Source organism: Rhinolophus hipposideros, assembly GCF_964194185.1.
Source record: "Rhinolophus hipposideros genome assembly, chromosome: 8".
Taxonomy (NCBI): domain Eukaryota; kingdom Metazoa; phylum Chordata; class Mammalia; order Chiroptera; family Rhinolophidae; genus Rhinolophus; species Rhinolophus hipposideros.
Window position 1 is genome coordinate 52,491,446 of NC_138054.1, and position 13,088 is coordinate 52,504,533.

General features: G+C 39.7%; 1 protein-coding gene across 1 annotated transcript in view; it reads right to left on the minus strand.

Moving 5' to 3' along the window:
- Positions 1-12,416, minus strand: part of HOOK1 (hook microtubule tethering protein 1) — a 52,562-nt gene extending 40,146 nt beyond the window's left edge. Inside the window, exons 1-4 of the mRNA XM_081057521.1 lie at positions 12,407-12,416; positions 12,027-12,166; positions 4,909-4,994; positions 757-829 (exon numbers count right to left, since the gene is read on the minus strand). Coding sequence (XP_080913647.1) covers positions 757-829; positions 4,909-4,994; positions 12,027-12,089 — 222 coding nt within the window. The 5' untranslated portion in view covers positions 12,090-12,166; positions 12,407-12,416. The remainder of the gene's footprint in view (positions 1-756; positions 830-4,908; positions 4,995-12,026; positions 12,167-12,406) is intronic.
- Between the last annotated feature and the right edge of the window lie 672 nt (positions 12,417-13,088).

Here is a 13,088-nt window from a genome sequence, read left to right on the forward strand (position 1 = left end):
AATGTGTGAGATGTGGCTAAGGCAATGCTTAATACTAAGGAAAGGGGGCCTAAAACTGATGATTCAACTTCTATCTTAAGAAGCAAGACAAAAAAAGAACAGATGTATGTAAAAGAAAGAAAATAATAAAGACCAGAGAGGAAATCAAAAAAACAGAAAACAAAACTAGTTCTTTGAAAAAAAAAATTGATAAAATTAAAAAAATCAAGCCAGACTTCTCAGGAAAAAGAAATAAAAAAGACATAAATAATCAATTAAGGAAAGAAAGAGGAGACAGAAACAATTCAAACATCTATCAAGAGGTGAATGGTTAAACAAATTGTGGTACAGTATATCCACGTAATGAAACACCACTCAGCAAAAAAAGAAATCTACTGGTAATACAGTGTGGATGAGTATCAAAAACATCACACTCAGTAAAAGATGTTAGAAACAAAGAGTACGTGATGTCTGATTCCATTCATATGGAATGCTAGAAATAAAATCTACAGTGACAGAGAGCAGATCTGTGGCCACCTGGGGCCAAGTTAAGCGTAAGGAATAATTGGAGAGGGGCAAAGGCACATATTTTGGGATCATGACAATTTTCTGTATCTAATTACGAACGATAGTTACAGAAGAACATACATGTGTCAAAGCTCAAACTACATACACTAAACGCACCCTTAAGTTAGTTCTTAAAAGATTTAGTTGAGCATAGTGCTAATTTTAGAACCACTACTGGAATCAAGAGCTTCTACCATTCATTCTGCATACCTTTATTCTCCAGTTGTCACCAACATCCTCCTTAATTCGGCTTAACCATGACTCGTTGAACCAAGCCACATCACTAAAACAAAAATACAAGTGCTAAACATTAAAATGTTTTTATAACATGAAAAATACCAAATTTAATCAACAGTTGATGAAGCCTGTCCTTAATAAGAACAGTTAATACTATTTAAAAGACCCACTAATTTTATTTTTATTCCTAATAAATTTCTCATAATAAACTTCTCATAATAAACTTCTTAAGTCATTAACATCTTAATATAAAAAACCTTTAGTAAATATCTCATAATGCAGGAAGATATAAAAGTCCCAATTGTAAAGGGGGGGGGGGTGAAAGAAAACTAACATTTTAATGTGTCTACTATGTATCAAGCACTGTGCTTGTTTTTCCATATTACTTCATTCAAATATCACAGTTACTTGAGCAAAGGATCTATTATTCTCAACCTTATTCATCAGAGAACTAAGGATAAGAGAGCCTAACTAATTTGCCCCAAGTGACACTAGTATCTGGCAAAGCCCAAAATCTATCTGATTGTAACTGAGTATGAGTGTATCGAGAAATCTACAAGGACAAATTTAGTTTTAAGCTGTTAAAGGTAAGTTCTATTGATACTGAAAGGCCAAGACAAAGAACCGCTACCTTAAATATTTACTTAATAAGGTCTTGAAGAATAAAATTTAACTATAAATAGTGAACTATAGTAACAGATTATATTCTAAATATTTGGATGCTTGCTCTGAGTAAGGTACCGGCCAAGATTAATTTGAAGATGAATATTTTACTATTCTGACTTTTTGAGAGATAGCTATTAAAGAGAGGAAGTAGAAAGCACAAGTAACTATACTCAAAGGAGAATGTGATAAATGGTTTCAGGGTTAAGCCAACACTACAAAATCACAGAATATAGTGCCAGAAGTATTAAAGGTCTAAGCTCAATTTTTACTTTACAGATAAGGCAACTAAAGTGAGAGAAGAAATTAAAGGTATTCTTTTCCAAGGCAGTATCTTGAATTTAAAAACACAAAGCTGAAATTAGAACACAATGATTAACTTTTCAGAAATCATTCTGCCTCAGATGATCTAATACAGAAGTTATCACTTCACCTGGAGTAACGGAAAATGGCTTTATCATTTTTAACTCATTTATTTAGAATTTTAACCATTTTCTTTTGAGCAAATTAATGTTTTATGTTCAATTTTCCCAGGTGCTAAGGCTGCAATTACCAAAATAATTTGGCTAAATGTTTCTAACCAGGTATTTACCTGAAAAGACTGAATTTAGTTAATGAGCCAAAACTGTCAATGTAAATTTCCTTTCTCTTGTCATGAGATTAATAGAGGTATGCCAGTTGTAATGGTTAATTTTATGTGTCCACTTGGCAAGACAACTGTACCCATATGTTTGGTCACACATGCTCAGAGGCAGTGAAGGTATTAGAAGAGCTTCACATTTAAAACAGTAGACGCTGAGTAAAGCAGATTACCCTCCATAATGTGAGTGGGCCTCATCTATCATTCGAAGGCCTTAAGAAAAAGACAGGGGGCGGCCAGATGGCTCGGTTGGTTAGAGCACGTGCTCTCAACGAGGTTGCTGGTTTGACTCCCACAAGTGTTGGTGGGTTGCGCGCCCCCCCTGCAACTACCCTGTTTCCCTGAAAATAAGATCTAGCCAGACCATCAGCTCTAGTGCATCTTTTGGAACAAAAATGAATATAAGACCCAGTATTGTATTATATTATATAAAACCCTGTCTTATATTAAGACCACGTCTTATATTAATTTTTGCTCCAAAAGACGCATTAGAGCTGATGGGTGGCTAGGTCTTATTTTCGGGAAAACACGATAGATTGTGCACTCCAGCTGCAACACCAATACCTCCAGAGATCTCTAGCCTGCTGGCTGCCTACTCTGGGTTTTGGACTTGCCCCCTTCCACAGTCATGTGGGCCAACTTCTTTAAAACAATCTCCGTGTGTGTGTGTGTGTGTGTGTGTGTGTGTGTGTGTGTGTGTACACCACATCCTACTGTGCATATACAAATCTTACTGGTTCCATTTCTCCAGAGAACCCTGACGACAACACCAATCTTCTGACCATAAAAACAAATCTTCATATATGCTTCTATAATTACGTTGGAATTACATTTAGAAAATGGATCTGGAGGTAACCTAGTTTTTCTTCCTTTTGTCTTGCATTCTTCCTCATCTTCCTTTCACCCCAAATCAACTTTAGCCCTATGCTTAGTCTGCTCAGACTGCAGACAAATACACAGACTGGGTGGCTTAAACAACAAAAATTTACTTCTTATAGTTCTGGACGCTGGGAAGTCCAAGATTAAGATGTTGGCAAAACAGGTTTCATTCAGAAGCCTCTCTTCTCTTGGCTTCCAGGTGGCCACCATCTTGCTGTGTGCTCACATGATCTCTTCTTTAAATGTTTGCACATAAGAGTGTTATCTCTGATGTCTCTTTTCTATAAGGAGTCGAATCCTAGTGGCTTGGGGCCCCACTCCTATCACCTCCCTTAGCTTTATTTACTTCCTTAGGGTTCTGTCTCCAATATAGCTACACAACAAAACCTTACAGTTGGGGCTTCAACATAGGAATTTCGAAGGAGCACACATTCAGTCCATAGTACTTTTACTGATAAATACTTTCTAACTTCTCCATAAAAATATATCTGCTGCTTTCTTTCTTATAAACAAAACTATCCTTCTCAATTACATTACTCTAAACATTAGGTATAGTGAAGAAAACTCAGAGACAGAGGGTCAGCAATCACAGCAGAATCCAACAGATTATGAAAAAGTGAGTTGATGATAAAGGATATAGTTTAACTACTAATAAAACTGACCTGACCCTACTCTAAACATTAGGTATAGTGCAACAGAGTAGGAGATCAAAGAGCCATACGTCATAGTAAAAATAGGTCTCTTCTATTGTCCTTTGTTATCAAGTTACCAAAGCCACCACAATATATTTAAATGACATCTCCGGATGGCACTGCTGAAATGAGTGAGTACACACCAGCATTAGTTCCATCCCAGCCACAATGTAGCTGCATCTACACCAATACCCAGAACATACTGCAATGAGTAAAGGCCAGCTGTATATTATAATGACAAAAAACAATGATGGCTTTCCCAAATCACCAAGAAAGAAAGAAAAAAAAGAACCATGTTTAGAATGCTTAGCTCTGATCAATTAAATCGCTTTGAAACCAATCAGGGTACGAATAAATAAAATATTTAAGAGACATCTTTAAGAAAGCATGGAAGTAAGATATATTTCAGAATGACTTCCAAAAAAAATTAACATGTTAAGTTTGTCTTTTAAAGTGTTAATCTTGAGTTAACTACAAAATCTGTCTATTCAAATTAGGTCACTTTGACTAGTCCAACAAATTAAGAGTTTGATATTGTTTTAAGTTGCTTTTATAAAAGTGGTAGAGAATTTTTGCTAACCCATCTACAGGGTTTTCAAAGTCAATCACAACAAACCTTTACAAAATGTTAGCAACTAAAATGAGGACATAATGGATTTAAGAACTTTTGATATTATATAATTATATAAAATGGGCCTAACTCAAGAAGAGTCACTTTATTAGTTAAGGTTCCCCAGAATTTGTAACTTCAAATTTCATTTATGCCTATATATCATTTGATTATTGGTGGGTTGATACAATTACTATTAGTTCCAATATAGATTTTAAAATGTAGTATTTTTTTCCAAATCCAGTATTTTGTTTCAATTATCTCCAAAATAATAATCTCCACTCATTGATATCTTCAAATGACAACAGTATAACTGAAGGAAGCATTATAAGTAATTATACCATTCACTTAACCTGGTCCTTTCCCAGTTACTATAACTTGTGAACATGATCAGAACAAGTTTAAAATTAACATTTCTGGAATAGACAAGGGTCCTGATTGCTCATTTAATTACCATGTATCTCTATGAACAAAGAATAATCAGGTGATAACTTTTTTGTTCCCTAGATGCAAGAATGCCTTGGTACCATATGCTTGTCATCACTGACTAGGATCAAGTTTCAGCAACCTTTAGAATACACGTTTTTGTCCTTGGTATTGGGTTTACAATTCTTTCAGGAAGAGCTTGTACTAGTACTTACATTTGATGAAGAACCTGTGCCATGGCAACCCCATTAGTCAGCTGTTTCACATCTTGACAAGGTGCAGCAGTATTGAATGTCTGCAGCTAAAATGACATAAAGTGAATGACTTTACTGCCTCTTTATTACCTACAGAGTGACACCACTCTCCTCAAATATATATATGAACACTAGAGAGAAAGATCACTTAAAATTGCCCTGTTTTGTTTAAATTCAGATGCTATCAAACAAATAAAACTATATGACCGTGTTTTCCTGAAAATAAAACCTAGCTGGACAATCAGCTCTAATGCGTTTTTTGGAGCAAAAATTAATATAAAACCCAGTCCTATTTTACTATAATAAAAGATGGGGTCTTTAATATAATATAATATAATATAATATAATATAATATAATACAATACAATACTGGGTCTTATATTAATTTTTGCTCTAAAAGACGCATTAAAGCTGATTGTTCAACAAGGTCTTATTTTCAGGGAAACATGGTAATAAATTTCTGTGGCTGTGTAATATTTCTATAAAAATAGTAAACACTTAACATTTCATAAAATCATTAAAAATTATACCTAAAACAGTCAAATATAATGATGTATGAAGAATAACATCAGAAAAAGAACTTTGAGATAATCTAACATTTGCAAATTAAAATTTCACTCATATCATTTGGTAAGAAAACAAAACCCTAGAAATGTCAAGCCATAAAACTACTAGGTTTATCAGTGAACTCTAAAATAAGGCAGGTCTTCTGCCTGCTATCCAACAATCAGCCTTAGGATATGAACAGTCCAGCACCCACCTACCATGTCAAGTTCTTTCTACCTAGTTTGGCTTTAGACATTACAACTGTTCAAATCTCTCTTTGTTAAATATTCATGTACATATTAAACACAGAAGTTAAATGGTGGCATCTTTTTCTAATAAGCACACACAAGTCTAGAAAAAATTGTAAAAGGCAAATTACAAGAGCTAAAATGGATCATATACTTTCTAGAAATTTAATCCCAACCCACAATAATCTTAAATAACTATGATTCTTTTTTCCCATATTCATCTTCTTTACTATTCAATTATAATTTCTTAGTTTTCCATTTGATCCAATAAAATTCTCTCCTACCATAATCCATCTTTAGTGGTTTTGTATATTTTGAGATTCTACAAATCTCTCTCCCTTATCATAGTACAACATAGAGTAATGGCATAGACAAACTAAACCTAGCCACAGTTACTTTCAAAGTACATAAAGACACTTTAATGAGCTCCTACTCTATGTGGGGCACTGTAGTAGAGGCTGGAGTTGCGAAGGAAAATCCCCAGTTTTTTTCCCTTAAGTAGCTTCATTCAAGAGTTAAGGAGAGGAGAAAAAGACATGAATCAATTCTAGAAAATGCCATTTGTACTCCCACAATTGTAGTATGCACAAAATGTTCTGAAGTATACCAGTCAACTAATCGAACTAGGGCTTTTAGTTAGGAAAGACTTCTTAGAGATGATTCCTGAATGAAACATCTTGCATAAAGAAAGGGCCAGGAGAAGGAAACTTCAGGAAACAGGAACATGAAAAACACACAAATACATGAAGAGACGGTATTTTTAGGCAACACACAGTATTACTGGATTTCCAGTGCAAATTGGGGAGGGGGGAGGAAGGAGGTGACAACCAAAGGGGTTAAAAAAAGTCATGGGCCAGGACTCTGAAGGGTCATTGACAAAAAGCTTGGTCCATACTTAATTGCATCATCTATATAATGGAAAACAGCACAGTAGTTTCCACCTCACATGATGGTTTTGAGAATTAAATGAATTATTAGTGTACTCAGGCCAGTGCCTGGCACATGGTACAAGCTCAATAGCTGTTAGCACATCAGCTATGAGCCAGGGTTTCTCAAAGTGCGGGGTCTAAGAACAATATGTATCACAATCTGCAGACATATTAAATCAGAAAATCACCAAATGATTCTTAGGCACATCATTTTTTAAGAAAAAATTGCTCTGGGTGATGAAGAATCACTGAGGAATAATAAAGAAGAGAGTGAGAGAGTGACATCTTTAGTCTGTTTGTGATAGCAGCTATAGTGACACAGAGAATGGGACAATAGCTTTATGCTTAAATCAGTTGGAAGGCTTCTGCAATGGTTTTGTTGATAAAATGGATAGCTTGAAGATAATTAGGGAAACGCTAACTGAGAGAACAGGATGAATTCATGGATCATTCAAAATAGAAAATAAGAAGGATTTTTGCCATTAGGTGGATGTATAGGGCATCTTTAAAAGGAAGAAAATCATATACTTTCAGGTAAACTGTGGCTCCCACTTTTCAACCCTTCCTACTTACACTTCACATCATTATCGTTTTACAAAATGGATTTGATTAGTGATTTTTAAAGGACAATTTCGGAGGCACAGATTATTAGGCAAAATAGTAAAGAAATACGTAAAATGAAAATCTGTACTAAGAAGTTGCGTAGTTGCCCACCATGCTCAGATTAAGATCAATTTCTCCTTCTTACAGCCATGGAAATTGGAGTGTCTCCTGGAAGTTGTTAAACTAACTGCAAAATAAAGATAATAGAGAATGTAATTTCATTTGGCTAAATTGAAAGGCTTTATAACCAAGAAGAGTGGATAAATTAAAAAGCTCGTTGGGGGTGGGGGACGGGCAAAGCAGAGGGACCAAAAAATAAAAAAGTATTCTTTCACACTATTCATAGAAATGAAGAGGCAAAAGTCTTTTCAGTGAGTGACCCAAAAAAGACAGAGAGGGTTTCTATCACTAAGTACAGTGTTGTGGCAAATAACCATCTTACTTTCTTCTTTATTTTTAAATAAAGCAAATAATCAGAAATGTGGACTGATAGTCAACAAAAACTCAACCTTAGATCAACTCTATTGTCATATTCTGCTCCTCTAGCTGCTCATTTCAGAAAGATCATTGTTTTGAGTTTTAAGATCGTCATAAAATGTCTCAGCCTTTAATATTCTTTGTTAATTTGGGTTTTAGTCTTTTCTTCGCCTGCTTGTCAAAGTCAAAAAATTCAAGCACCAAGAGAATCACTTAAAAAAAAAAAAAATCTGGTCCATCTCTCCAATTTTATTGGTGAAAGCACATTCCAGAGATTTAAAATTTTCAGAGCCAAGAGGCAGAATTAAATTTATCTTCATACAAATACTTCAAACTCTCATATACTCCCTTCCCCATCTAAATGATGCCCAAATTTATCTTTCAACTGTGAATTTTTTGCTAAATAGCAGTATAACATTTCTAAGAACTAATTATTTCAAGGTGAGTTCCAAATCATGAAACATAACTTTTTAAAAAACTTTCAAAAGAGTCGTCTCTTCACCTAACCAAATTTTCTTGATGACTTCTCCAATTCTGTTAATGGTGGTTCTCCTGTCCTACAACAATGTCCAGTACTGAAAGCACAGTTTACTGTCCTCTTCTCACCTCCAAGATTTGGTCCCATGCTAACCTTTTAATCTTCTATTTCCTACTACTTTCCCTCCACATGCGACATGACAGCATGGGAGGAAGCACATTAAGAGAGCAGGGATATGACAAACATGTCTCCCACTACCTCCTGTCAATCTATCGTCAAAGAAGACCATTTACATTATTGCTAGGGGTTCTTCCCTTAGTCTGGAAAACTCATTTCCGCTCAATCCTCTGTAACAGTTAAAAATTCACCAGTATCCACAAAACCCTACATACTCAATGGTGAAATACTGGTTTCTGAGGTCAGGACCAAGACAAAGATATTTATTATGACCACTTTGATTCAATGTTGTATTGGAGATCCTAGCCAGTTCTTGGTCCTGGGGATAGAGCAGACAACAGGTCAGACAAGGGCTCTGAGCCTGAGGAGCAAACCGAGTGACTTCAGAAGGTGTCACAGACACAACAGAAAGGGATTAACAGGTTACAGTGGGGTAGGAGTGCAGGACAAGTAGGTCATTCACTGTCACTCACAGTCTCTCTGAAAAGTGACAACAGATCCAAGAACTGAATGGTGAGAAGCCTGCCAGCCACTCGAAAAACTAGGAAAATATTCTAGGTAGAGAGAGAATAAGTTACAAGGCCTGATGTATTAAAAAAATAAAATAAAAAGCTTAACTTCCTCAAGAAATATAAAGTCAATGTAGCATAGTGGACATGGAGGATCGTGGCCTAAGGGGAGTTTGGAGAAATTTAGAGAGGGGGAGGGAACATCAACAATGCAGGGGCTGGCAGAGGCCCCACAAGACAGGAAAATTCACTGAGAAAGGAAAGTTCACGGGGAGGTAAAGAAAAACCGAGAGACAGGTACCCAAGAAACCAAGGCAAAAGATAATTTCACAAAGGAACCACCATATAATACGTAGTTACTGTCTGCCAGATCAAGTACGTAAGTAGAGGTCTTTGAGAAAGGAAGCTCAAGTAGAGTGGCTTGAGGAAGTGAATGCAAGTTCAAAAAGTATAAAGGATGAGTATAAAAAACTCAAAAAATTTAACTATAAGGGAAGGGGAGGAGCTCCGGGATGGTTCAGTTGTTTGGAGTGCGTCCTCTCAACCACAAGGTTACTGGTTCGACTCCCGCAAGGGATGGTGGGCTGCGCCCCCTGCAACTAGCAACGGCAACTGGACCTGGAGCTGAGCTGCGCCCTCCACAACTAAGACTGAAAGGACAACAACTTGAAGCTGAACGGCACCCTCCACAACTAAGATTGAAAGGACAACTTGACTTGGAAAAAAGGCCTGTAAGTACACACTATTCCCCAATAAAGTCCTGTTCCTCTTCCCCCCCACTAAAAAAAAAAAAAAAAAAATCTTTAAAAAAATAAAAAAATGTGTCCTAGAAGCAAAAAAAAAAAATTTTTTTTAAAGGGAAGGGGAAATACAGTATGGTTTTAATAGGGAATGGTGGCTCTTAATTCTTTTTAAGATAGGGAAGATTTGAGCAAGATTACATGTAGAGAGGAAGGAGTACATGGAGAGAAAGAAGCTGTAAACACAGAAAGCAAAGTTTTAGAATAAAATGGAAGGAATGGGATCTAGAGTCAGAGCCAAAGATAGAAGTCATTTTCCTGAGGAGGAGAAGAGTTCAGCACTCAAACAGAGTACTGATAAAAGTTTGCAAAGAGAAATGTGAGAGAAACTGTGCGGTTGTTCTTAATCACAAAGCCGGGCAGTATTTTGGGAATGGGTGGATTTGACTGTAGCAGCATTTGTAGAGGCAACAGTCTGCATAATAATTCCATTTTCTCTACAGTGTTTCAGCAGCTTGAGTGAACTGGAGTATAATACAATAGGTTTGGTTATACAACCAGTTATACTCTGTCATCTATGATTCCTTCTCATTTGGTTTATGACATTTTTGCAGTTTTTTAAGAATTTTTCCTTCCATTATAAAAATACACAGCTCTGCCTACTACTCCAATTAAAATGGAAAGTTCTTTGATTATTCTTTCCATAATAATTTCCATAATTCTTTCTTTGATTATTCTTGATACTGTGTTTCCCCGAGAACAAGACCTAACAGGAAAATAAGCTCTAGCATGATTTTTTTCAGGATGACATTCCCTGAACATAAGCCCTGATGTGTCTTTTTGAAGCACACCTTAATATAAGTCTTATTTTGGGGGAAACATGGTATCTGTCTTACTCAGTGCCTTATACAAAGTAGGAATTCAGTAAATACAGGTTAAAAGAATGGATATAGTCACATAATATTGTATTTAAAAACATTGCAATACAATTCAAGAAAAACCTATGCTTCTCCGCCACTTCATATGTAAGTCAATGACATCATAAAGACTAGGTTTACTACAGATGTTTAGGGCAGATGTTTAGGGCAACAATGTAACAGACTGGGACACACCCTTTAATTAGCAATTTGAACAAATCACATCATTAAAAGCAATGTTGCTTTATTTCATGCAGCCTTAAATACAGCATCTAAACGCCAATACTTATTTTAAATGAAAATACAGATGAACAGTGAGCTAACTGCTTTTAATTCAAAAACTTTAGGTACTTGCATTCCACTTAAAGCAAGCCGTTTATGTCTAACGTGTAAAAGTTGCTTTAAATTAGTTATTTCCAATAACTGCCTAACTGCCAGAAACCTTCCCTGATTTCTCCTTCTTTTGAATTACATGCATTCGGAGATCACTTGGGAATCTCACTAATTAATTACCGCCTCTTGATCCAGTCTGTTTACATTCCATTCTGCACACACTCCCCTACACAAAACTAAACAACTGGTTTGGGGATGGGCGTCACTAAGGACACCGTGTGGACCCCTGAGCACCACCCTTGCCCAATATGGGTTAGAAATTACATCATGCCATCTCTCTTAACTGCTGAGCCTTCCAAAAGGTCATTTTGCTGACCGCATACTGGGACAGATCCTGCCTGTCCCAACACAACACAAATTAACAGAAATACGAAGCATAAAGTACCAACACAAACGCCACGTCCCTTTCTTTAAAGAAAATGCTTGTCCATTCGAGGTGAGGGGCAGGGAGAAAAAGGCAGTATGAATTCCCACCCTCAACAACATCTCTTCTAAGCAGCTTCCACAAAATCCGATGTCCTGGGGTCGTGGAGAACCACTGGTCTAGGACCTAAAACCACGTCCTGGCCACCTGCGTCCAAGGCGGTCGGGGGCGAAGGGAGGTTTGCGGAGGGGGTCTTCCCTCCCCAGCGGCATCAAGATGCCCATGGGAAGGCTGCACAGCAAACGGAAGGCGAGGGAGTGGGATCCACAAAGTCCAGGGCTGGGGCGCGGGACGCGAGAAAATGGGGCGGGGGCAGTAGGGCGGGGGGGCGCTGGACCACAGTCAGCAGCTGTCAGGAGCGCGTCCGGGGTTTACGCCCAGCCTCCTCCGTCCCGCCCCTCCGCGTGCCTTCCCCTCCCGGCCTCAGACACGCGCGCACACACACGCGCACGCACACACACACCTGCCCGCGCCCCGCAGGTGGCCCCCTGGCGGCCCAGGACGCCGGGAGGCGCGGAGGCCCACGCGCCGAGTCCGCGGCGCAGCGGCCCGGGCGCTCCTCAGCCTCCCCGGGGGCTCACCGGACGCCCGGCTGGCCTGGCTGCGTGCCCTCGGCCCCCTCGCCCCTCCGCACTCACCCAGATGATGAGGCTGTCGCACAGCTGCAGCTCGGACTGCGGAAGCGGCTGCGTCTCGTCCATGGCCGGGGCCGCGCTCCAAGGCTCCGGCGAGCCCGCCGCGTCCCCTCCGCGCTCCGCCAAGAGCCGGCGTCGGCGTCCTGCTCGCCCACCGGGACAGCTCAGCCGCCAGGCCCCGCGCCCGCGCCGCTCACGCGCGAAGGAAGGCTCGCGCAGCCGACGTCACCGGCGTAACCCCCTCCCCAACGCCACCCCCGACACGCCCCTCCCGCTCCGCTGTCCGCCCCCTCCCCGCCGGCCGGCCGCGCAGCCTCGCACCTGAGCCCCGCCTCCTCCCTCCCCACCTCTCCCTCCTCTCCCCGCACCCCACTGCCACACACCTCTCCGCACCGCCCTGAGCGACCTGGGCGCGCACCAGTCATAAAGAAGGTAGGTGCCTGAGAGGGGCGGGAGGGGCGGGGAGGGGGCGGGCAGAGCGGGAGTAGGTTGCGCAGGAGGGACTGCTGATTGGACGCGCCCTCTGGACCAATCAACGTAAGACGAGACTGAGCCTCCTGGAGCCGACAGGGGTAGGTGGAGAGGGTTTTATGACCTGGCAGGTGCAGTGGAGGCGGGGGTGGGGAGCGCGCGTGCGCGGCGGGGCGTTAGAGACGCGGACAGTCGCGCAGCCCCAAGGGCAGAAGTGGCAGCGGGGTCTCAAGCGTTCGTAGGGTCGGCTGAGGTGGTTCCTAGCTACACCTGTGCAGACTCACACTCTGCTTCCACAAGTCTACCCTTACATAAAAACCAGTCGTGATCGGGAGAGCTGATTATCTCCTAGGCACTCATTGGAAAAGGATATTTTAATTTGCAGACGTGGCAAAGAAATGTGTTTTCTATGGGGGAAAGATACCATAAAGCTGCTTAAATAAGCGCTCTCAAGATTACAAGCTGTGGGCAATTTTATTTTAAAAGGGGCAAAAGGGATGACCATTTTCAGGTAGAAAAATGAAATATTTGAGTTTTCAAAAAAACATGGAGGATGTCAATGTGCAATGCTTCCTTTGGTGATTGAAAACCAGT